Source organism: Haematobia irritans, chromosome 1 (assembly GCF_050003625.1).
Source record: "Haematobia irritans isolate KBUSLIRL chromosome 1, ASM5000362v1, whole genome shotgun sequence".
Classification (NCBI taxonomy): Eukaryota; Metazoa; Arthropoda; class Insecta; order Diptera; family Muscidae; genus Haematobia; species Haematobia irritans.
In genome coordinates, this window is record NC_134397.1 from 276,351,475 (window position 1) to 276,377,639 (window position 26,165).

At 35.0% G+C, this 26,165-nt stretch overlaps 3 protein-coding genes across 7 annotated transcripts in view; 2 read left to right on the plus strand and 1 right to left on the minus strand.

Annotated features, from left to right (window-relative positions):
* The window catches only part of Ppn (proteoglycan-like sulfated glycoprotein papilin), an 86,346-nt gene extending 78,071 nt beyond the window's left edge, over positions 1–8,275 (plus strand). For 2 of the 5 annotated variants that reach the window (XM_075295162.1, XM_075295157.1), the window contains 10 exons: positions 89–1,176; positions 1,346–1,529; positions 1,613–1,807; positions 1,908–2,078; positions 2,446–3,011; positions 3,082–3,232; positions 3,404–3,832; positions 6,799–6,960; positions 7,256–7,372; positions 7,440–8,275. In XM_075295162.1, the coding sequence (XP_075151277.1) occupies positions 89–1,176; positions 1,346–1,529; positions 1,613–1,807; positions 1,908–2,078; positions 2,446–3,011; positions 3,082–3,232; positions 3,404–3,832; positions 6,799–6,960; positions 7,256–7,372; positions 7,440–7,594 (3,218 nt within the window). In that variant the 3' untranslated portion in view covers positions 7,595–8,275. The remainder of the gene's footprint in view (positions 1–88; positions 1,177–1,345; positions 1,530–1,612; positions 1,808–1,907; positions 2,079–2,445; positions 3,012–3,081; positions 3,233–3,403; positions 3,833–6,798; positions 6,961–7,255; positions 7,373–7,439) is intronic. The other 3 variants (XM_075295174.1, XM_075295166.1, XM_075295181.1) reach the window with 3 other exon arrangements.
* A 2,609-nt stretch (positions 8,276–10,884) lies between these two features.
* On the plus strand, positions 10,885–12,090 carry LOC142219794 (uncharacterized). The gene is made up of 4 exons (XM_075288611.1): positions 10,885–11,182; positions 11,252–11,497; positions 11,554–11,651; positions 11,712–12,090. Exons 1-4 carry the CDS (start codon positions 11,105–11,107, stop codon positions 11,929–11,931), a joined length of 642 nt encoding a protein of 213 aa, XP_075144726.1. The 5' UTR covers positions 10,885–11,104; the 3' UTR covers positions 11,932–12,090.
* Positions 12,091–14,632: 2,542 nt separating this feature from the next.
* The window catches only part of Dhc98D (Dynein heavy chain at 89D), a 252,715-nt gene continuing 241,182 nt past the window's right edge, over positions 14,633–26,165 (minus strand). The window contains exons 56-60 of the mRNA XM_075295234.1: positions 23,255–23,395; positions 21,480–21,584; positions 21,299–21,400; positions 14,925–15,071; positions 14,633–14,850 (exon numbers count right to left, since the gene is read on the minus strand). Of these exons, the coding sequence (XP_075151349.1) occupies positions 14,704–14,850; positions 14,925–15,071; positions 21,299–21,400; positions 21,480–21,584; positions 23,255–23,395 (642 nt within the window). The 3' untranslated portion in view covers positions 14,633–14,703. The remainder of the gene's footprint in view (positions 14,851–14,924; positions 15,072–21,298; positions 21,401–21,479; positions 21,585–23,254; positions 23,396–26,165) is intronic.

Here is a 26,165-nt window from a genome sequence, read left to right on the forward strand (position 1 = left end):
GTTGTCCGTAGTAGCATTTGATTCTAGTCCTATGGTATTGGAAATTAACTGTGTTGATTCTTTGTTCTGCTCATTTATGGAAATTTAGCCAAGGATGTATGCGAAATTCCAGCAGAGGTGGGAGATTGTACAAACTATCAGCCCATGTGGTACTATGACACCAAGGACCAACGTTGTCGTCAATTCTACTATGGTGGATGTGGAGGCAATGAGAATAAGTTTGCTTCCGAGGAAACTTGTATGCAGCGATGTGAGAAGAAACCTGAACCGGAACCCGAACCTCAGCCCCAACCTGCGGCACCATCTCAGCCTCAGCAACCGGCAGCCAGTACCAATGTTTGCGATCAGCCACAGGATACAGGTCCTTGTGCTAATTACACTTTGCTTTGGTACTACAACAGTGAACGCGATGTTTGCTCTCAATTCTATTATGGCGGTTGTGAGGGTAATGGAAATCGCTTCAATACCCAAGAGGAATGTAGTCGACATTGTATTAGAGAATCACCTCAAGAACCAGAACGTCAACCGGAAGTCCATGCACCTCCACCACCATCGGCTCCCGAAACTCCGGCTGAAGAGAATATCTGCTTGCTCGCCCAGGATATGGGCGATTGTGATGCATATGTTCCCATGTGGTATTTCGATGCCCAGGAATCCCGCTGTAATATGTTCTACTATGGTGGTTGTGGTGGTAATGGTAATCGTTTTGCCACAGAAAGTGAATGTAACAATCGCTGTCTGGCTGAACCTTCTGAAGATTTTGCTAACCGATTTGGAGAACCCGAATCGGAACCAGAACCTAGTACAGAAAATGAAAACAGCAGCAAATGTTTCCTACCAGCAGCATCCGGTAATTGTCTGGACAATGAGGTTCGTTGGTATTATAACAGTGAAGATGGTGTCTGTGATCAGTTTATGTTCACCGGATGTGCTGGCAATGCCAATAATTATGCCACGGAATCTGAATGTGAAGATGAATGTTTCTTGGTACACAAAACTTGTCAGCTTCCTCCTTTGAGAGGCAATTGTAATGAGACAATGATTAGATGGTATTTCAATGAGGCCGAAGGTAGATGTAATGAATTCGAATTTACCGGATGTCGTGGAAATCGCAATAACTTTGTAACCGAGCAAGAGTGTATGTCACGTTGCGGTAGTGGAGAACCCCCAGCACCAGTAAGTAATGAAAATTAATATGAAATGATTCTTTGGTTTTGTGACCATGCTATGATTATTACTCTAGAACCAAATATTTTTGCACAAAATAAAATTATATGCTCTCTGTAAACATTTATATTCAAAAATATTGGTTCTGTAATTCCTGTATTTATCCCCTCTCCTTTAGGCCTATTCTGTGTGCGATCAACCTATGGAAGCTGGCGAATGTGATAACAATACCTTGGCCTGGTATTATGATGGTGAGACATTAGCTTGCGTTGCCTTCACTTACACGGGATGCGGTGGTAATGGCAATCGCTTCCACACCAAAGAACAATGTGAACGTCAATGTGGCGAACTCAAAGGAGTGGGTAAGTTATTGTTCATGATTATCTCGTTGCCAACAGATTTGTTGTTCCAAGGGTAAGTTTAACCATTATTGAGCCTCGTCTAGATGTATGCAATGAGGAAGTGTCATCAGGACCTTGCCGACAATGGCAAACTAAATACTATTTCGATAAACGTACGCAAACATGCGAACCCTTCACCTATGGCGGTTGTCAAGGCACTGGTAATCGTTTCGAAAATCGAGCCGAATGTGAATCTATCTGCATTTTAAATCAGGAACCAACCTATGATGATGCGAAAGGTATGACAGCCAAAGGCCTTGATTAATAGTGCAACCAATGCACTATTGTCCATGTTCTATAAACTAATGTGGTTCCCTCTTTTCTCTGTTATGAGTCCAGATATTTGTAAGCAACAAGTGGATGTGGGCCGTTGTACTCGTCCTTCGATTACCGAACGTCGTTGGTATTATGATGATTCGCGCGGCAATTGTGTATCATTTATCTATTCCGGTTGTGCTGGCAACCAGAATAATTTCCGTTCTTACGAATCTTGTAATAGCTATTGCGCAAGTAAGCCCATTTAGCCTGCATGGGCAGAATTTTTCTCCCGCACTCCTACTGCACACCAACAAATATAGAGCACCCCGCACAGTGTAAATCATTTTCTGCACTATTCCATGTATTTTTGATCACCCCGTTTAGTAACATCCTAGATTAAGTAGATGATATTTTAATACTCTGCATATGCACGTTCACGTAGTTTTAAGTTGCACGGGTTAAAGGTTTCAATTGGGTATAACTATTGGTGATTTGGTGGGGGTTTAGTCGAAATTTATTTTTAAGCTTGGTACCTGGGTTTTATAAGTATTTCGTATTGATATGTCTTTGAAGTGAAGAGCTTAAGTAATTCCTCCGTGTTTTTGTTAATCCTTCCCAGAACCCGAAATTACTAACGAAGTGTTGCCTACCAACCGTTGCGAGGATTACGAAAGAGAATGCCGTTCCCTATCTTGCCCCTATGGAGTAAACCGAGTGGCCGTCGATGGAGAATGCCAGAGATGTGAATGTGACAATCCTTGTGCCGATTACACATGCCCCGAAGGTCAACAATGTGCCGTTGAAGTTTCCGAGGAACGGTCGGGAGAATTTAAACCTTCCTGCCGTCTCATTACCAAACCTGGAACTTGCCCACAGCTGAGTGCCGCCGATGGTGCCTGTAGTAGGGAATGTTATACCGATGCTGACTGCCGTGAGAACAATAAGTGTTGCAGCAATGGTTGCGGCTTCGTCTGCGTCCATCCAGCTGTCCCAACAAGACCCACATCAGCTCCCACTACACCAGCCCCCGTTGTTATCTATCCCGGAGAGGTTAAGGTATCATTGGAGCCCAAACAGAAACCTGAATTGGATGTACAAACCCCAACAGGAGGTATTGCTGTATTGAGATGCTTTGCCACAGGAAATCCAGCACCCAATGTGACCTGGTCTCGTAACAATGTTGTGGTACGATGATCATAATTTCAAAACGGCATATCTTGGAGCAAATTTTGATACCCTCTCGTCTCCATTTTAGGTGGATACCAACCAGGGCCGCTATGTGTTGACCTCAAGTGGAGATTTGACTATTGTCCAAGTCCGTCAAACAGATAGTGGTTCATATGTATGCGTTGCCAGCAATGGTTTGGGTGAACCAGTAAGACGTGAAATTGAATTGCAAGTCACAGGTATGTTCATCACTCCTACCGTTAACCTATCCTTGGTCTATGGTTTTCTGTATTCTAACAATTACTCTTTTTTCGTTATGCTCCTTTCAAATTTACAAATCTCTGGATTGGTTTTCTGCATGTGTGTTTGTTTTGTTGCTTTTGCTTGTTGCACTAACCCCCTCCTAACAGATCCCGTCCCTATGCCTGCCTATGTCTATGGTGAAAAGAATATCACACAAATTGTAACCCTCAATAGACCCGCTGTGGTGCGTTGTCCTGCTGGTGGTCATCCAACACCAATGGTTCATTGGTGGCGTAATCGTAGTCGTTTGCCATTGTTGAGTGACCATTTCGAATTGGCTCGTGACTATTCGCTGACATTCCGTTCTGTGCAATTGTCCGATTTGGGTCCATACACATGTGAGGCCTGGAATCGTTTGAGCCTTCGTCCTTCGTCGATTAAGGTTACTCTGTATGCTGTGGGTCCGGCCAGAGCTGCGACCAATGAAGATGCCCAATATTTGCAATATGTCATCGAACCTCCAAAGCCTCCTGTTACACATAGCCCTTCGTATCCTTACCGCCCAACTAGACCACCAGCAGTTCCACCACCATATGGTAAGTATTTGCTTGTTGGGTTTAATAACAATTTTTTGCTTATCGGAAATGTTATAGAAATTGGAATGTTATACAATTGAGGTCATTATGTTCTTAAGAGTCTAGTTCTCTTAAACTTTGTCATTTAAATAACCCTCTCTCTCTTTGTCACAAATGTTAAACTAATCGGATCATTCCTTACGTTTTGACCAGAACTAGGATAGCTCCATGCATCTCAGGGACTACTCCTGTACCGGTGCTGGGATTGATGCATTGCCCGTAGGTCACAAATAGGAAATGTAACATAGCAATGTAGTGTCTGAAAGCCCTAAGATGTTTGTTTCTAAATCAGACACGGTACTATCTAGTGTACTCGTTTTTACTCGTACTATAAGTAGGAATGCCTGTTTAGTACCACCACTCAATGCTAATGCTTAGCTGCAATGCGAGTAAATACGAGTGCCAAGATGCTAAAAATAACTGAGTGACAACCCTATAAAAAATACCACGTTTTTTCCAAGTTCTATCTATCTCTATTAATGTGATGCCACTTGTTATTAGCTATCGTTTCATTTTCAATGTTTTTATTTTTAATAATGAATATTACATTTACAAATCCATAAACCATACAAAACTGAAGATAAGGATGAGAATATATAAGACTGAATAACAATGATGGCCGGTTACTAACTTGATAGTGTATAAACATAATCGACAATTTCTTGTTGAACGGAATCTAACATTCGCTGTTCAATTAATTTTGTGCTTTCATCTCGAAAATTATAGTATCTATAATTTTCGAGATGAAAGCAATTTCATTTAAAAACTTAATTGGATCAATTCATTTTGTGATGGAATCAAATAAAAATATTTGTTGAAAAATTATCGAGCAAGACCTTGTTGACATTACTTGTCTTGTTGACATTACTCTCTTAAAATGTTTTACTATTACAAATAATTTTTTTTTGTACCTCAATCAATTTTTTAATTTAAATTTCTTCAATCGCGAAAACGATAGTATCAATCACGAAATTAATTAGAAATTAAAAATATCCTTGATTAAAAAATAATAGATTGCTTCGACACTTTCACTTACTTTTTTTAATTGGTTCAACTAAAAATTTAATTATTTTTTGCCACAAAACTAAATTAATTTTTAAATTATGTAATCACTTAATTATTTATTGATTATTATTTTTTAATCTTTGGAGTTTAATTTGTTTAAAAAGTTTATTGTATCATTTAATTTTTAACTAATTACTTCTTCAATTGCAATCCAATTTTTGATTGAAATATTTTGTAGCAGATCAAGGAATACACCTATTATAAATCTTTCAAGCAAACATTTTTATCGCCTGAAACTATGCAATAATTTTTATGGAATTATGAGAAGTGTCCATTTTAGGCAACGATTAATGTCTCTTACGTTCATTTGGACTTAAAGATGAGTATTATTTATGGTCGAGTGCAATGGAGGCCATGCACCTTGAATACAAAGGGTCATGGGTTCAATCCCCGCTTCGACCAAACACAAACATGTTTTTCCTCTCAGTAATGCTGGTCACATTTTTGAGTGTTTCAAATCTTCTCTAACTGGTTTCACCGCAATGTGGAACGCCTTTCGAACTCGGCTGTAAAAAGGAGGTCCATTGCCATTGAGCTAACCATAAAATCGGACCACACTCAGTGATAAGAAAGAAGTTCACTACTGTGGTCTACAATGGACTGAATAGTCTAGGTGAGCCTGAAATATCGGGCTGCCACTATATCTAACCTAATCTAACGATGGTCGGGTTTTCCACCAAAATACTAAATTAAAGGAAAAAAATTGATATGAAGACGATCCCAGCAAAAAAAAGCGTCGCCAAAAATGTAATGAAAATGTTCTTTTTGGATCCGGAAGTGGTGCAAAATTGACGCAGAAGCAATGAATTTAACATGGGCTTGTCATAGGACGGAAGTCCTCTATTTCAACAGCCGTTGCACTGAATTTGCATCACTTTTTTTGGGTGTGATCCGGATTCAATGTTTTGGATGTAAATTAAAAAAATTCTGTGATATTTTGTCAAATAAATAATTTTTATAATTTTTTTATAACTTTTAATAGATTCTAACGCTTGTCGGAAACACGTGACCTCAAATATTTTCAAAAATTCACAATTTTTTCAGATTGAATTTAGCATTAAAAAAAATATAAATGATTTGTACCATTTTATGAAATCTTACTTTGTTATTAACCTATTCGAAACAAAAAAGTTAAAATTACCCATTAAAAGTATGAAAAAACCAAGTTATAAAAAATTGAATTAAAAGAACTTCCTGGGTAGTTAAAATAAAGAACATCATTGGGAGTGCTTTTAAAGTTGTGCCTTTGGAAGAACTTCCAAATTTTTTGCTAGGATTATATATTTATATCAAGTCTTGCCAAATTATGGATGGAAAGGTACAAGGCATTAATTGCAAAACATTTTACATTTCTAAATTAATTTGTTCAAAAATGTAGCCGTTAAAACAAGCTACTTTTCTACTTGAAAACTTAATATAGTACTTACCTTAATTTAAATACCACAATTTTTGATAAAAACCATCCATACTAGATTCAATTTGTGATTTGTTTAGAGCAAAAAGTTTAAAATTTTAAAAACAATGGTGTCACTTTGTTTGGTTGACTGATCTCAGTTGACCTGACAGTTATTGGAGATGGATAGGATGTGCGTAGAAAACTTAGTGTTATTTAGACAACTTACTATACATTTAAATGTTTTTTGTTTTACAAAATGGATTAAAATTTAATTGATATCAAATTAAATTGGTTAAGTTATTACAAAAATAGTTGTTTTCTTTCATTTCAATTTCTATAGCATTTACATACAGGAATGTGCATGACTGGTACATTGAGGTTCATGGATGTTTTTTAACCCTTTAATATGCTCCAATTGTTAGATGATAATAATTCTTTTCATTTATTTTTAAATCTCGATAAATAGTACCTGTCAATGCTGTCATTGGTATGGATGCTTCGAATACATATGCCCAAGGATCAACTGTCAACATGGGATGCTCCGTTCAAGGATATCCCACACCTAATGTAACATGGACTAAGGATGGTTTACCTTTAATACCAAGTGAACGAGTACAAATATCTGTCGGTAAGTATACGAGTAAGATAGGGATAGGTGGAGTTTTAAAGTAATTGGCATGAAAAGAAGATGACATTAAATGCATTGGAACCACGGTTGCCCTCCAGCCATAGATAATCTACCAAAATTTGGAGAGAATTTCGCCAAAATCTAACAAACAAAAAATCTTGTTTTGTAAAATTTCATTTCTATAGAAAATTTTGTCATTTTTTTTTAAATTTATAATTTTGCAAATGCTTTGAATATTTTGATTACATTTAAGGGTAAAATTATTTTACAAAATTTTTCCTTTTCCCATTCATAGGTGCCCCATATCGAGTCATTATCAATAATGTTAGTGCCGCCGATTCCGGCAGATATGGTTGCAAGGCGGCCAATTCTGTCAGCTATAGTATTAGTGAGGAGAAGATAAATATTCAATGTAAGTATTTTTGATTACTCTATAATCCTAGAAAATACCAAATAAATGCTTACTACTGAAATTTCAGCGACAATACCATTGAGTCCCGAGTGTATGGACAACGAACATTTCGCCAATTGCAAGCTAATCGTAAGAGGTCATTACTGCAAGAACAAATACTATGCCACATTCTGTTGCCGATCGTGTGCCTTGGCGGGTCAATTGCCTGATGTTCCCAAATGAATGACGCTCTAAACAATTTGTATATTTCCCATGAGATACAAAAATCTATGTTTCTTTAGAGGAAGGAAGCCTGCAACATCGATACCCGACTCTATCGGTTAGAAACAAACAAAAAATATTATTTAAAAAAAATAATTCTACAATGATGATAACTAATTGAACTAAATTGTCTAATTGTCTTTTGTAATTTCCACATTCATCTGTTTTTTTTTTGTAACGATTAACCATTAAGTAACCTCAGGCAAGAGTTATTATTAGCGATGTATGATTTAATGATAGAAACCAAAAATTAACTTTCGATTTTTCCCCTTAAAATAATTTAAATTTAGTTATGTACTCTACTGATTTTTATTTCGACAATCGATTTTCTTCGCTATGCTATAGAGTTGAATTGTAAACGAGACGATAATGATTAATATTTTTTTTTATTAATTTTATGTATAAGAAATGTTAGTAAATAATTTGTTCCTATTTATTGCCCGAGTCAATGAAAATAAATGCGATGAAGTATTAATTTTAAAATTTCACCAATATTGAAAAATCAAAGAAGAAGAATTACATTCACATTTAGATACACATGTAAAAGAAATTTGTGAACTTACATTTAATATATAAAATTATATGCTATATACTTTGTAAATAAAGAAAAAACAACAACAAGAAGTAAATAATTAACTTATATCTGGATGGAGTTTTTTTTTTCATTTTCATTCGCTGAGAGTGTCCAAACACATGTACCCAACACATGTACCCAACAAAAAACTCTCATTGCTAAGTAATCTTGGTGCACAGAAAAAAGTAAGAAAAAAGTAAGTAAGATTTTCATAAAGCGTTGTTAAAAGAAAAAATTTAATGCCATGGTGTACTTTTTAAGAACATCTTACGAAATTACACCCTCTCATAGAAGAAAACATGAACTAAAAGTAAAGAAAAAAATCATTGGCGCCAAATCAGGACCATTTTATCCATACTGTAGTTCATTCTTACTATTTTTAGGTATCTGGTTTAGTTCACATTGAACTTATGTGTACGGTCATCGAATTTTAAACCCACGTTTAGTTCATAAAATGTTTGAGACATACTTAAAAAACGGAAAATTTCAATGAGCTGTGGAAAAAATAATAAAATTTAACTACAAACAAGAGAGAAGTTCACCACTGTGGTATCACAATGGACTGAATAGTCTAAGTGAGTCTGAAATATCGGGCTGCCACCTAACTTAACCTAACTACAAACAAATATTTTTTTGCAATAAAAATAAATTAAATTAAGTGTTAGTTTAACTACGGAATTTTTTTGGTGTGGTTAACTTATTTCAAAATTTGGTGAACATGTTTATCACAACCATGTTATTTCGACACCCATTCAGTCAAATCTTAAATACCCACCACCATGAATCAAATATTAGGCTTTCCTTTGAAATTTCAGGGGGGTTTGAGGACAAATCAAGCAGAGCAGTCCAAAAAGTACACTTCCCGAAGATAAATTTAAAGATTTTACCTATGAAGACAATATCAGATTCATTAACATCTCAACCTAACCTTACCTTCACCCGAGGAGTAAAATCTGGAAATTTTATATTGAGTTTCAAGCAATTTTCATGATCAGTGCGCCTTCTATACCCTCAAGAAGTGAAATCGGTCTATATCGAGGCATTACCAAATGGACCGATAAAAACTTAATCCCATACACGTTTTTGTGAGCCTAAAATACCAGAATATTTACAATTTCAGGCAAATCGGATAAAAACTACGGTTTCTAGAAACCCAAGGAATTAAATCGGAAGATCCTTCTTGTGAGCGATATACTAAACTATTGACAGATACTCACCGTTTTCGGCACACCTCTTTATGGCCCGAAAATACCTCTAGACTTCCAATTTCAGGCAAAGTGGATAAAAACTGCGGATTCTAGAAGCCCAAGAAGTAAATTTGGGAGATCGGTCTATATGGGAGCTATACCAAAACATGATCCGATGCTCACAATTTTCGGCACACCTCTTTATAGTCCTAAAAAACCTCTAGATTTCCAATTTCAGGCAAATTGGATAAAAGCTACGGTTTCTATAAGCCCAAGACCCCAAATCGGGAGGTCGGTTTATATGGGGACCATACCAAACCATGGACCGCTGCTCACCATTTTTGGCACACCTCTCTATGGTTCTAAAATACCTCTACATTTCCAATTTCAGGTAAATTGAATAAAAACTGCGGATTCTAGAAGCCCAAGAAGTAAAATCGGGAGATTGGTCTATATGGGGGCTATACCAAAATATGGGCCGATACTCACAATTTTGGCACACCTCTTTATGGTCCGAAAATACCTCTAGATTTCCAATTTCAGGCAAATTGGATAAAACCTACGGTTTCTTAAGCCCAAGACCCCAAATCGGGAGGTCGGGTCATATTTGGACCATACCAAAAATTGGACCTATGCTCACCATTTTGGGCACACCTCTTTATGGTTCTAAAATACCTCAAGTTTTTCAATTTCAGGTAAATTGAATAAAAATTGCGGATTATAGAAGCCCAAGAAATAAAATCGGGAAATCGGTCTATATGGGGGCTATACCAAAACATGGGCCGATACTCACAGTTATTGGCACACCTCTTTATGGTCCGAAAATACCTCTAGGTTTCCAATTTCAGGCAAATTGGATAAAAACTACGGTTTCTATAAGCCCAAGAAGTAAGATCGGTCTATATGGGGGCTAGACCAAAACAATTGTTTACACATCTCTTTATGGTCCGTAAATAGCTCTAGATTTTCAATTTCAGGCAAATTGGCTAAAAAACGACGGTTTTTATAAGCCCAAGACCCCAAATTGGGAAGTTGGTTTATATGGGGACTATATCAAAACGTGGACCGATATAGCCCATCTTTGAACTTGACCTGCCTGCAAGCAAAAAACGAATCTGTGCCAAATTTCAGGACGATAGCGCCATTATTGAAGGCTGTAGCGTGATTACAACAGACAGACAGACGGGCATGCTTATATCATCTTCGAATTTCTCCCTGATCAAGAATATATATACATTATATAGTCGGAAGTCGATATCTCAATGTGTTACACACGGAATGACAAACTTATTATACCACCATCACCATTCTATGGTGGTGGGTATAAAAATCGTAGACTTAAATTGCTCGTTTTAGATATGAGACTTAAAAAAGAAAGTAAGTATGTATGTTTAATTACTCACAACAGAAACTTACCTTTAATATGCTAACACACCAAATTCACCTCCAAGGGTTTATTCTCACCACTGTTATGAATTTGTGCTGGCAATACTACCCTCTTGCTCTGTCATATGTCTAACGGTTATTGATTAATCAAAAAAAAAAAATGTTTTATACACTACAGCTGATAAACAAAGGACATGCGCAGTAGCAATGAACACAATTTTTTGCCCCCACATAACTTAACGCACAAACAAAAAAGAAGAAATACCACAAAGGAAAAGAAAATTGTGAAATTTATTAAAACTTCCAAAAAAAAAAATTAATAAAATGCCATTACTGGAAGATAGTGGCATTGAAAGTGAAGACAAATCATCGCTTACAATAGAGGAGAGAGATATGGAAACGGTAAGTGTAGATAAAAAAGAAAATTTGTTAATTTAAATGCCACTTTATCGGTATATTCCAATGCCATAGAATCTTCGATTGACACACGACAATACAATAGACCATATGGCAGATTTGGAAGTAAGCTTTAGGGGAGCAACTGATATCCAATCTACCTCATACACAGCCAGAGATTCATCGCCCACACAACTCAGCAATAGCAGCGATGTTGAGGATACCTTAAAACCGCCTAATACCTGTCGTATTTTACAAAGAAAATTAGAGTTGAAAGTGGAGAGAGCAAAACGAAACTACTCCCATTATCAGGAGGAGAATGTAAGTCATAGCCACGATATGTGCAAATCAGATTAACCATGTGCACCCCATTTCAGAAACGTAAATCTCAATCTGCCACATTGATACCCATTAATCGTTTGCCTATACCAGGAGATGTGGAAAATAAACCTCTGGTAGACTACAAGTCCGAAAGGTAAGTGCAAGTGATGAATGTTTGGACTATTTGAAGAAAAACCTTTTTACCTTCTTGCAGTGATGAATGTGAAGAGATTTCCTTTTTTCCCTCCCACATGCACAAGAATCGTATGAAAAAACAAGCTGAGCTCACAGATACATTCAGCATACAGGAAATGACCATTGACTCTGATTTAGAATCGAATGACTCTCAGAATTTGGAACTCTTGAGTCCGCACTTGAAACGAAGTTTCATGGACTATGTTAGAACTTGCTTTTGCCTTCAGCCCTCAAGTTAATAAAGGTTTCACCCCTCTGACCAGCTCTTCGATCTTAGATCCTATTATTACTCGTGAATTTTTGCTTCCACTATTACTATATACTATGATTATAACTAATGCTATACCTTGCCAACAATAAATATGGTTTTCATTAAATTCCAATCACTACTAAAAAAATCAACAAGGCGCAAACATTTTTCAATTTTATCCGAAGAAGCGAACACAACAAATATGGGCAAATGTTTTACAATCACAAAGCTATAAAAAATGCCGGGTTCAAAAAGTCTCCGTAGTCCTGCGACATCGACCGGCTCAAAAACAAAAGTAAACTGTTTTATAGGAAGAAGGAACTATCTCGTGCGAAAATTGAACTAAATTGTAATCCTCATTTGGAGATTTTCACAAAGCGTTGTTAAATTGAATGCCCTGGTGTACTTTTTAACTGCAATTCACGAAATTACACCCATAGAAGAAAAAATTAACTAAAATTAGTAATTTTGGGAATAGTACGAACATTTTATTCTGCTTTAGTCCATATTGAACTTATGTGTATGGCCATTGAACTTCATACTAGAGGTGTGCGCGTGACTGAAATTTTACTCACGCACATTCACGAAGCAATACGTTTATCCACGTACGCTGATGCACGATACGTGTGATAGCCAATCCCACTCACGCACATTCACGAAATGAAAACCAGTACTCACGCACGCCCACACACGAACTACTTTTAAAGACTCGTGCTCACGCACGGTTCACTACAATTCACGTTGTTCACGACAAATTCACTAGACTCACGACATTTTCCAAACGAAAATCAACAGAGATAACAAAATTCAAAAATTGAATATAGTTCGAGAGCTAAATTAATTTCAGTTAACATACGAGTATGAATTAAATCTTGATTTTTTTTCGTGAACGTGAACGTTTTGCAGAAATTTTATTCACGTACATTCACGAACCGATTTTATTTCACTCACGCACTACATATTTATTTTAGTCCCATTAACGCACATTCACGAGAGTTACTTTGGATTTGGTTCATGACTCACGTGATTGAAGCGTGTCACGAGAATTTCGTGTTGCGCACACCTCTACTTCATACCCACGTTTAGTTCATAAAATTTCTTTGGGATGTGGAAAATTTCGCACAAAATAATAAAACTTAGCTAAAAACGAATAGATTTTTTATTATAGAAATAATAAAATTAGCGTTAGTTTTACTACGGCCTTTTTTTCTGTGTGTAAACATCGATTTTTTAAATGAAATGCTTACTTGCAATAATTCTAGTTTCGTGTATCTAAGTTATATTCAACCGGCGAGCAATTTCTTTATTGATATCGTATATTTCAAATAAAGTTTTCGCATCGATTTTGAAGGTTATTTAATTTTTTTTAATGTCCACCGATATTTGCTTAACTTTGCTATTTATTTATTTGTATTTATTACATACATTTAATTCAATGGCGAAAAAGGCGAAACATTTTGTGCTTTCAGAAAATAAAAAACCATAAAATAAAAAAAAAAAAATTATCGTGCGAAAATATTATGGAAAAAATCGATAAGTCAGTTCTTAGCGAACACAAAGGAGATATCGTAAATATTTACTTTGTATAACATACCGTTAGGCGGTTTTTAATATTATGGTTAATGAACATAGCTGCCGTCTTGCACTAAATATTTTATAAAGCATATTTTGAGGAGCGTTTGCAAAAGGAAGAGTTGTGTATCTCGTAGTGGTACCAATTAAAATAACAGTCAGATATTCGCCATATTTAATGTCCAAGAAAGTAGAATTGCCATTTTCGAATTTCGAAAATTTGAAAGTTGTGCTGGATTGTGCTAGGTTTGTGCCGATTTGTGCTGCAATTTGTTTTTTTAAATTTTATCAAATACTGTATGGTTTGTTAGGATTTCATGGATTTCAAAAATGAAATTGTACGTCATAAGGTAAGACCTATGTTCAGCTGAAATGCAGCTTGCTTTCACGGTTACTTTTTTGATTGAATTAATTTATAGCTCATTCACATTAGGCTCGAAATCTACTAAAAGTGGATTTGATATCCTTTTTTTAAGGCAAATGGCAGTTAAAGTAGATTTTGAAAGTGGAATGTGTATGAGCTTTTAGAAATAAAATATGTATGTATATTTGACAAAACTTGAAAAAATATTATCGTCTTCACATATATACATTTTTGTAATTTGAATTTAGTCTTTGGTGGAAAAAACTGAACATAGTACTCACCTATATAAACTAAAACAGTTTCGTTAGTTGTAAACATATTTCAACGCGACCTTTAATTTCGGTGCGTCTGTTATCTTTAAAGTTTCTCCCTGCTATAGATAACTATTTTCTACATTGCTCGATAGGATTTGTAGTACATAGCAACTCTCTGAAATCTACGCGCTTATCAAAGAAGTCATTAGTTGTGCCCATCAAAAAAGCGTCGTCCGAAAAGCTGTGAAAATGTCCTTTTTGCATTCGGAAGTGGTGCAATATTGGGGCAGAAGCGATGAATTTAACATGGGCTTATTATAGGACGGAAGTCCACCATTTCAACAGCCGTTGCAGTGAATTTGCATCACATCTTAAGGTGTGATCCGAATTCAGTTTTTTTAATGTAAATTAATAAATACTGTGATATTTTGCTAAATAAACAATTTTTATACCTTTATGATTTTTTATGCATTCTAACCCTCGTCTAAAACGTATGTACGTATGAAAAGTAGGTTTTTTATTTAAAAACAAATACATAAACAATAAAACTACATTCTAATAATAGCAATATTCAGTCTCTATTTAGTGTCAAACAAACACCCTGTAATATCCAATGACTCAAATCTTCCGTGGTGGCCAAGTCAGCCTCGAATACTAGACCAACACCCATAGCATTGCGTCGTAATGATGTGGTATAAACTGGAGCACGGAATGTATTCTAATATAGAGAAATAAAAAAATAATAATTAAAAATAAACGAAGCAGTTTTACCTTTTTTTTGTAAATAGTCACCTGTAATTTAAGCCTATGAGATTCTATTGGCACTACCGATAAAATGGGAAGATCTTCAACCAATACCTTGGGAAGGGATCGCCCCAACTGCATACGCTCCATATCCCAACGTGCACCTTCGATATACAAGCCGGATATGTAGCAGCCCTAAAAATAGTTTAAATTTAAATACTATTATTATTAATATTTTGATTTAAGTAAATAATTGACTTGAAACGTGACAAAAAAATCATTTTCTGAAATTCCCCTTTGGTTGTGCAATATTTTTAAGAACAAAACGGCTTTGGTCTAAATTTCAACTAATTCGAATGTGTAATTTTGTTTCACCAGCAAAGTGTAACTGTGCTAGGGTGTCCAAATAATCGTTTTTTTTTTTTTTTTTTGAAAAGTCGGTTTTCGGTTTTTTTTCGAAAATTCCAATTTTTCGGGTTTTTATTCTGCTCAAAACCGATTAACCGGTTAAAACCAAAAATAAAAATTAGTGAACATGAATTTTAAACGCTCATTTTATTAAAAACAAGTATATACGACCGTAAGTTCGGCCAGGCCGAAGCTTATGTACCCTCCATCATGGATTGCGTAGAAACTTCTTCTAAACACTGCCATCCACAATCGAATTACTTAAGTTGCGGTAACGCTTGCCGATGGCAAGGTATCTTAAAACCTCCTAAACCCCTTCTTCTAAATTGTATGTAAGTCCATACGTGGTATATATTAAATCAAAAAAGATCGATCCAATACGTATATAATTCAGTTTGACAAAGTAGACGTAAAATTTTGACAAAATTTTCTACAAAAATAAAATTTTAACAAAATTTTCTATAGAAATAAAATTTTCACAAAATTTTCTATAGAAATAAAAATTTGGACAAAATTTTCTATAGAAAGAAAATTTTGACAAAAATTTCTACAGAAATAAAATTTTAACAAAATTTTCTATAGAAATAAACCTTTCACAATATTTTCTATAGAAATAAAATCTTGGTAGATTATTTTTGGCTTTAGTGGCAACCATGATTATGAACCGAATAAAATTTGAACAAAATTTTCTATAGAAATAAAATTTTGACAAAATGTTCTATAGAAATAAAATTTTGACAATGATGAAAATTTTATTATGAACCGAATAAAATTTTAACAAAATTTTCTCTAGAAATAAAATTTTGACAAAATTTTCTATAGAAATAAAATTTTGGTAGATTATTTTTGGCTCTAGTGGCAACCATGATTATGAACAGATATGGACCAATTTTTGTGTGATTTGACCACTTTTGGTATGGTTGTTAGCGACCATATACTAACACCACGTTCCTAATTTGAACCGGATCGTATGAATTTTGCTCCTCCAAGAGGCTCCGGAGGTCAAATCTGGAGAACGTTTTATAGCCCCCATATAAAACGTTCTCCAGATTTTATATATATAATATATATAATTATGGACCGATGTGGACCAATTTTTGCACGGTTGTTAGAGACCATATACCAACACCATGTACCAAATTTCAGCCGGATCGGATGAAATTTGCTTCTCTTTGAGGCTCCGCAAGCCAAATCTGGGGATCGGTTTATATGGGTGCTATATATAATTATGGACCGATGTGGACCAATTTTTGCATGGTTGTTAGAAACCATATACCAACACCATGTACCAAATTTCAGCCGGATCGGATGAAATATGCTTCTCTTAGAGGCTCCACAAGCCAAATCTGGGGATCGGTTTATATGGGGGCTATATATAATTAAGGACCGATATGGACCAATTTTTGCATGGTTGTTAGAGACCATATACCAACATCATGTACCAAATTTCAGCCGGATCGGATGAAATTTGCTTCTCTTTGAGGCTCCGCAAGCCAAATCTGGAGATCGGTTTATATGGGGGCTATATATAATTATGGACCGATGTGGACCAATTTTTGCATGGTTGTTAGAGACCATATACTAACACCATGTACCAAATTTCAGCCGGATCGGATGAAATATACTTCTGCTAGAGGCTCCACAAGCCAAATCTGAGGTTCCCTTTATATGGGGGCTATACGTAAAAGTGGACCGATATGGCCCATTTTCAATACCATCCGACATACATCGATAACAACTACTTGTTCCGAGTTTCAAGTCGATAGCTTGTTTCGTTCGGAAGTTAGCGTGATTTCAACAGACGGACGGACGGACATGCTTAGATCGACTCAGAATTTCACCACGACCCAGAATATATATACTTTATGGGGTCTTAGAGCAATATTTCGATGTGTTACAAACGGAATGACAAAGTTAATATACCCCCATCCTATGATGGAGGGTATAAAAATGTACAATTCCGTGCAATATAATGAACTTTTAAAATCTAAGATAGGATTAATTCATGCAAACATTATTTTGTGCTACTCAGTAGAAAAGTGTTGTACAAAAAAAAAAAAAAATATTAATTTGTACATAAATTTGTACATTTTTATAAACTTATTGACTTTTCCATAAAAAATGTGTATATAGCGCAGTGATATCAAAAAAGGGTTTAGATGCTCTTCTCATTCGAGAGCTATTGTCAAAAAATTGCATCTTCCGAAAATCTGGAAAAGTCATGTCGACTTTTCCAGACTTTTCGATATTGGTGAGCTGCGGTTGAACCGGATAATTTGCACATTCACATACACCGTATGTCTGTCTAGTAAAAATCACATACACCGTGTGTCTGCCTAGTAAAAGACCGTAACGATATGAAACAGAAGCGCTCATGAAAAATCAAAACGGAATGTTTAAGGTTTCGTCCGTGGACAATTTTATAAACCAAGTTCGAATTTATCAAGCCATTAAAACTCTTGAAACAATCGTTAGAATTAATTATGGCAACGCCGTCGTTGGAGCAATGGGCCAAGGCGACTGTTACCACGAATGCAGCAGACAACCAGTCACGAAAACGGAAATGATTTTAGATGTATTCATAGTTTTCATAAGTATGCTACTTTGCAGTATTTAAAATACAAATTATTTTTTAAGTAAATATCTAAAAAGAAAATAATAATTTTTTCCAAAAATCAAAAAAAAAAAAACAAGTAAGGAAAGTCTAAAGTCGGGCGGGGCCGACTATATTATACCCCGCACCACTTTGTAGATCTAAAATTTCGATACCATATCACATCCGTCAAATGTGTTGGGTGCTATATATAAAGGTTTTTCCCAAATGCATAATTTTAAATATCACTCGATCTGGACAGAATTTGATAGACTTCTACAAAATCTATAGACTCAAAATTTATGTCGGCTTATGCACTAGGGTGGCACACTATGTTAGTAAAAAATATGGGAAACGTTTAAATCTGAAGCAATTTTAAGGAAACTTCGAAAAAGTTTTTTTTTTATGATTATCGCTCGATATATATGTATTTGATGGTAAGGAAAATTACAGCCCTTTTTACAAGTTTTCGACTAAGCAGAGGCGATTTTTAAAGGGAAAATGTTGGTATTTTGACCAATTTTGTCGAAATCAGAAAAACATATATATGGGAGCTATATCTAAATCTGAACCGATTTCAACCAAATTGAGCTCGCATAGCTACAATACTAAATCTACTCCCTGTGCAAAATTTCAACCAAATTGGGCCAAAACTCTGGCTTCTAGGACCATATTAGTCCATATCGGGCGAAAGATATATATGGGAGCTATATCTAAATCTGAACCGATTTCAATAAAATTTGGCACGCATACACTGTTAGAAAAATATGTTTTTCATATGTTCCGATATAAACAAAATGTGTTTCGGGCACAATTTTTAAACACAATATATTTAAGTGCAAACATGTAATGTTCCTAAACTAACACTAAATGTTTGGGACATCTATGTTAATATGTTAGAATATATTATGTTTGTGGCATGAATGTTTCATAAAAATCATATGTGTGAATACAAACATATATAAATTTACAAATTTCGACTAAACATACATATGTTGTGATATTTTATTCAAAGCGACAGAGAGAGTATAGAGAGAAATAGAGATGGAAACCGGGAGAGTTGACGAAAGATATCAATATAACACAGCAAAAGAGTCAAAAGAGAACAATTTCTGTGAAACCGCTTGTATGTTGTTTCGGTAAACTGTTTTATGATAAGGCCAAAAATTTGATATGTTTAAGTCTAAATATTATTTAATTTGAATAAAGAGAATAGACATTAGGAACCAAGAGAATAGACATTTGAAAAACAAACAGCATATGTTTTCGCCTTGAGAGCAGCATTTTATGTATGTGTGGACGTGCGTTGGGTTTATCATTTTGGCATTATGGGCACAATTTTTTTCTTGGTTCGTTAAAAGAAATCAGGGGTCTTCATAAAAATAACGAAAGGGCACTATACTCTTTTTAGAGTTGGGACAGTAAAATGAAATAAGGAGGAAATAGTGAAAAATTACACACTAAAATGTAAAAAAACAAACTTTAGTTCCTCTTTATTAAAAAGTAGTCCACGAGGAGTTGACGGACACCATCAAATATAAAAGCGGGCATTAAGTTCGAGTTTTACAGCTAAAACAATTTAAAAAGTTTATTTTCTTTAAAATGAATTATTAAAGAAAAATAAAAGGAATTTTAGAGCGATGGTGTTAAATGCTAGTAAAAAACTGTTCACTCCCAAATAAATTTATGTTTATATTATAAAATTATGTATGTATGTTTATACTCGACTCCACGTTCTTCTTTTGTTAGTTTTTGAAGTCCTTCCAAATTTTAAAGTTTTGTACAAAAACAGTTTTTTATTACAAGATTGTTATTTTTGCAATAAAAAATAATATTTTATCCAAAAATCAGTCAATTTCGTTTATATCAAGCACTGTTACTGACTATAAATCTTTAATAACGCACATTTCGAAGTTTCATTTAAAAAAAATTAATATAGTATAAATATAAATGTGTAAATTAAAAAAAAAAAAAAAACAAAAAAAAACAAAAAAAATGTTCGGTCGGAGCAGGGGTTGAACCCACGACCCTTTGCATGCAAGGCAGACATGCTAACCACTGCTCCACGTGGCAAACAAATGTATGTTTCTGTTAAATAATGTTATGTTTGCATGGGCTCGTGGGCGCTGCAAACTATGCTATATAAATGTAGCTTAAAACGATAATTATCTACTGGTGACTATAACAGCTACGTAGCCCAGTGGATAGTGTGTTGGCTTATAAACTGTATGGTCCTCGGTTCGATTCTCCGTGCAGGCGAAAGGTAAAATTTTAAAAATTTATAAAAGTGAATAATTTCTTCAACATTATTTGTATTACAGAAAAAGGTGCCAATAACTATAAAATTTCGTGGAAGTGAAAATTACGAGTATGTTAGGGAATGAGCACAATCGTGTTTGGGAAAAATTCTTCCAAGCATATAATATTTTTGGCTCAAAATGCTTCCAAACACATAATATGTTCACATAAAACAAACATATTAATGTTTCGGCAGTATGCAATAATATATGTGCTTCCTGCAAAATATGTTTGGAACATATGTTAAAGAAGCGATTTTTTTTGAGGGTGTAGCTACAATGCTAAATCTACTCCCTGTGAAAAATTTTAACCAAATTGGGCCAAAACTCTTGCTTTTAGGAACATATTAGTCCATATCGGGCGAAAGATATATATGGGAGCTATATCTAAATCTGAACCGATTTCAGTCAAATTTTGCACACTTGACTATACGACTAAGTGTTTGTTTGTACAAAATTTCAATCAAATCGGTATAAAACTCTGGCTGCTGGGTCCATATTAGTGCATATCGGGCGAAAGATATATATGGGAGCTCTATCTAAATCTGAACCGATTTCTTCCAAAATCAATAGGGTTCTATTCTGACACAAATTAGGCACATGTGCCAAATTTGAAGGCGATTGGACTTAAATTGCGACCTAGACTTTGATCACAAAAATGTGTTCGCGGACAGACGGACATGGTTATATCGACTCAGGGACCCACCCTGAGCATTATTGCCAAAGACACCATGTGTCTATCTCGTCTCCTTCTGGGTGTTACAAACATATGCACCAACTTATAATACCCTGTTCCACAGTGTGGCGCAGGGTATAAAAAACAATTTCCCGATACCGGATTCGAACCTGTGCCGCTTTTTTCTTTGAAATCGATTAATCGATATCGGCCAAAGTGGATCTGATAATAATAATATCAATTTGATAATAATACTTAATATCAAAACTCGAATATAAAAATTTCGACTTTTTTTAAAGTGGTGTTTGACTTTTGTATCTCTAGGTTGATTTTATTAGCATTTGCGTTACAGTTTTCATGTCAACATTCTTAAAAATCTCTCATCTTTAGACCACCTTATCGAAAATCTAAGGTCTCTATTGCCTCTCCATCAATTGTGTCTACTTACCGTTTCTGGTCTTTCTTCAATATCATCTGGATCAATATAACTGGTGACGCACGTATACATCTGGGATCTATCCAAAGGCCAACTGTTTTTGCGACAAGCCATCTGCCAGAGACATTAATAACCACACGTGTGATTTAAAAATCGAGACCGTAACCAAATTTTGGACATTGTTTAAACTCACCTGAACCAAAGCTGTTAGATAACTTTGCGGAATGTGCAAACCTGAAAGCCACATAACCAAAGGCTCACCAGACATTGACCAATATTTGAATTGGGTGGCACGTCGCTGTTTGGGGCCAGCAAACAGAAAAGCACAAACATACATGGCACACCCAAACAAGTCCAGAGCATAAGCCAAATAAGGATCATGTGGGTGAAGATGAAGTAGGAAGAATTAAAAGATAGAAGAAAAGAAGGGAATTTCAATGATTAAGAATAATGATGATTTAAGGACAAAAACCAAAAGAAATACTTCCCCCGTAAACAGGAGCAGATTATTCCCAGAGTATATTCAAGGATACAATGTGAACGGAAGGAAGGTAACAAAGCGATGAGTGGCAGTACTGTATCAATGTGGATATCGATTTGGTAGATGATGGTTGTTTGGCTGAATGACTTTCGTTTGGTATATCAATGGAATTATTTGTGGGAGTGATGAAGTTGGTGGTAATGATTGATTTATGATTGAAAGAGAAAAGAGAAATTGATGTTGTTTGTTACAACTATCAATGCAATATCGACATTCATCTTTACCATGCTTCCACTGTATTCGCAATTAGGGATTCCAATAGAGAAGATTAATAAAATTAAAGTGGTAAATTTTTGGAAAAGTAAACTAGTATCGGAGTTTTAACATTTATAATCCTGCACTGTAATTATAAGATTTTAATCTTGTTGTGTAGGTACTCAATAAAATGAAAATGTATAAATAAAGCAGTATACCCATTTTTATGATCGAAATTTAAATTGCACAGGATATGCTATCAATATGCTAATATATTCATTAGGAATTTTTCTAGCAGATATCCTCAGATATCTAATATCTGTATCCGATGAGAATTTAGCTAGCAAAGAAAGCTGTGGCAAAAATGGGGACTGTTGTAAATAAACAGAAGTCCCAAAAGATCAAATAACGATAATACGATTTTGATTGTTAATCCATGAAAAAAGGTTACCATTACTTTTCTCCCCGATGTGACAATTTCCCTAATCCTTGTTCCCCAGGGACACCAACAAATCAGTTGCCATGGATGTTGATTCAATGAACGAGGAATTTCATCGATATTGTCCATGTTCGAACCTGCCTTATGGCAAATAACTAATCTATTTAGGACAAAAAATCAAATTTTGAGGGCTTCAGTGTAATTTCTATAGAAGCTCAGAAAGATGAGCATTGTTGGAGAAAGATTAGCTATTTGGATGGCCCAAACTCAATAGTTAAACAAAGAAATATGTTTCATTCATCACAAACGAAACGTTAAATATTTTTTCCTTTAAGAACAAATAAAATATATTGGATATTAATATTTTCTAAACTATCCCTTATGTAAGAGCCAACTAAACATTAAATTTCCCTGATCGGAATTCCCTTATTATGTCTACACTAGAGGATATCATGACTTGTTCAGATATTCACGCCAATATTCCAACTGATTGAAGACCATGTGGCCACACAACAGCAGCTCAAGAAAAATGATAAATGTTGGAAGGTATCGAAAGACAATTGCCTCAATCATTTGTTATGCCAGAAGAAGTTTATTGTCCTTATGATTGTGATATGCGAATGATGAAATCAAATCAATGCGTGTGTGTGAGTGTGTGTGAATGAGGATGCATGCCTGTAGGGATGTGCGATGATATGTCCTTTGGAATTTATTCATTTAATAAATTGGAATAGTTGATCATCACTGCGTAGATGTGTTGGGGACAAAAGTGCTTCGCTTTCGTTACGGTTACCTGTAAATGCTCCATCCAACTGCCCAATTGTTTGCATGTGGCCGGTGCCAATTTACGCCAATCATTTGGTAGTAGGCCATTGAATAAAGAATTTGCAATATTATCCAAAATAGTGTCCATGCCAATTTCACCAGCAATTGCCTGAAAAGAAGATTATTATGAAATTTACTCAAATCGATGACACGTTTCGAAAAATTCAATTAAATCCCTATCAGTAGCATTTTGTTGAATGGCACTATCGAAATGCGTGATTTTTAATTTTAATCTATGTGTGAAAATTATGTATACATCTCGCTGCCAATTACCATTATATTATAGAAATATTTGAGTTATATAATTTTTGCCAAAAATCTAGCAATTTGATTTTAGCAAATTTTTGCAATAGAGGAGGCCTTGCTATATTAATGTGAAAGGGAATGTCAAATGCACATAACATTGTGGACAAAAGCGAATAAGATTTTATTTAATTTAAATTTCGCGTGGAAATAACACAATATATAAAAGTTTAGATAGATGTTTTAGTTTAGATATTTTCAAATTGGCTACCTTTGGCACGAATTAGCCATCACATGCATGAAAGTGGTTCTACGGTATTTTGGCCAAGCACCACCATGGAATAATTGAAGATATGGAAGTTTTTTAGTGAACGGACGGTCGCACAATGAAACGAAAACGTTCACAAAAAATCAAAATGGAATGTTCACGATTTCATGAACGACATTCGTTTTCCTGTGGCCATGAAAAGTCTTAAAAAAGTCGTTAAGCGTTGTTATGGCAACTCCGCCGGCGGTGCAATGTGCTAAGGCGACTGTTAACGCGTATGGGACAGAAATTACAGGTTCGAGTCACGGTAGCGGAAATCTGTTTCTAATATTGTTTATAAATTCGTAGCCATTACGTTTTCATATCATGAACCCTGGTTGTTATTTGGACAACGCATGGTGTAGAGGATTTTTATACCATAATAACTACATCTTATATATATATATATATATATATATATATATATATATATATATATATATATATATATATATATATATATATATATATATATATATATATATATATATATATATATATATATATATATATATATATATATATATATATATATATATATATATATATATATATATATATATATATATTACACTATCCCAACCCTTAATTTCATAACAATCTAATTGTCTCTTTTTCTAACAACATTTGAAGTAACATTATCCTAACTCTTATGTTATTACCAATTTAATTAAAATTTTTTGCTAATGCTACGATACTCTCAAATTACTTCAGATCACTACTGCGGAAATTTATTTGTTTTTTCTACTGCGTCTTATCTTTATAAATGTGCAACTACTTTAATAACATCTTGTTGTTAGCTTAATAATAAGACGAGTTGTTAAACATAATTGTCGTCATTGTTGTAATAAACTGAAAACTTCTAAAACGAAATAAATAAATCGTTCCAATCAGAAACTCTCGTGCACATGGTGTCATTTTAACGTCGAGAGATTGAACCCCGTATGCTCTCAGTTTGACTACACATGTGTGTTGATTCACATTCATGAATGGATCGTTTTGAAATTACCACGCCGTTCATGAGTTTTTCTATGGGCGCAATGCTACTTTTCTAAATGTCCTAGGATTGCAGACGGATTGAGTTTCATAGATTTTGGTGGTTACTTTTAAGCCATTCTGGGTTGGCGCGTGCTGAGTTCTATTGCATGGTCTGCGACAGAAGTGTTCGTCTGCCCAGTGCTGTCTTAAGGTTATTTTCCCTATAATATTCGGTATTTATTTGAGGTCTGGTACCAGCTTGAGGGCTGCTTTTCAAACGTTCTAGAAATGAAAATGGGAGTTCGGTAACCATTTATTTATGAACGAAATTTTACTTCTAAATATTGAAGTAATAAAATTGGGTGGCGATTATCAATCTTCATCATTTGTATATTTATGGGATATATTGTACACATCTATAATTAAATTAAAAGATGCAACATTGCATACATGCCCGTCTTGCATACACAAGGTCGTGGATTCGATTCCTTCGACTGAACACCAAAAGCTTTTCAGCGGTGGATCATCCCACCTCAGTAATGCTGGTGACATTTCTGAGGGTTACAAAGCTTCTGGTTTCACTGCAATGTGGAACGCCGTTCGGACTCGGTTATAAAAAGGAGATCCCTTGTCACTGAGCTTAACATAGAATCGGGCAGCACTCAGTGATAAGAGAGAAGTTCACCAATGTGGTATCACATTGGACTGAATAGTCTAAGTGAGTCTGATACATCGGGCTGCCACCTAACCTAACCTAGGCCCGAAGTGATTTCACAATTGTAGAAAAATTTCTTAGCGGACTAAAACAGAGCTTGGGGCCCCAAAATAAAATCCTTTGTTCGTTTCCAATCCAAGGCACCATATTGTATGAAGTGGAATAAAGAGGAGCAAAGTTGTCTTTTTATACTTTTGACGATTCGCTTCCCTTTTTTTATTAATGCATAAAATAATTATTGTTGTACACCAGTTTTATTATACTGAACCAATTTCGAGAAAATCCCCTAATATATGAAAATTCCCCACCAAATATCCAAGTGCCCAGGTCAAAATGTCGTCACCATCCACGAAAAACGAGCAACACTAGCTTACCTCTTTGGCAAGTAAATCCGATCATTGTGTTCAAAAACTGATCTATTTGGAATGGCTTTTCATCGGAAGAAACCAAACTAATAAATGGCTACTTTCGGGGCGAAGCAATTCCTTGGCTATTTCCAGTTTTAACTTTTTCTGTGCATAGATGAGCTTTTGCACTTTTTGTAAATTCAAAGGCTTAAGTCCATGAACATACCCGCTCTCTCGATATGTTTAGCTCACAAGTTGTATCATTTATTTTTTTAATTTTCAATAAGCT

What these genes read in the sequence shown, in the direction of transcription:
- LOC142219794 (XM_075288611.1), top strand. Translation starts at nt 11,105, where the DNA reads ATGCCATTACTGGAAGATAGTGGCATTGAAAGTGAAGACAAATCATCG. An exon ending in AGGAGAGAGATATGGAAACG is followed by an intron (nt 11,183 to 11,251) that starts GTAAGTGTAGAT and finishes CCAATGCCATAG; the next exon opens with AATCTTCGATTGACACACGA. An exon ending in GTAGACTACAAGTCCGAAAG is followed by an intron (nt 11,652 to 11,711) that starts GTAAGTGCAAGT and finishes ACCTTCTTGCAG; the next exon opens with TGATGAATGTGAAGAGATTT.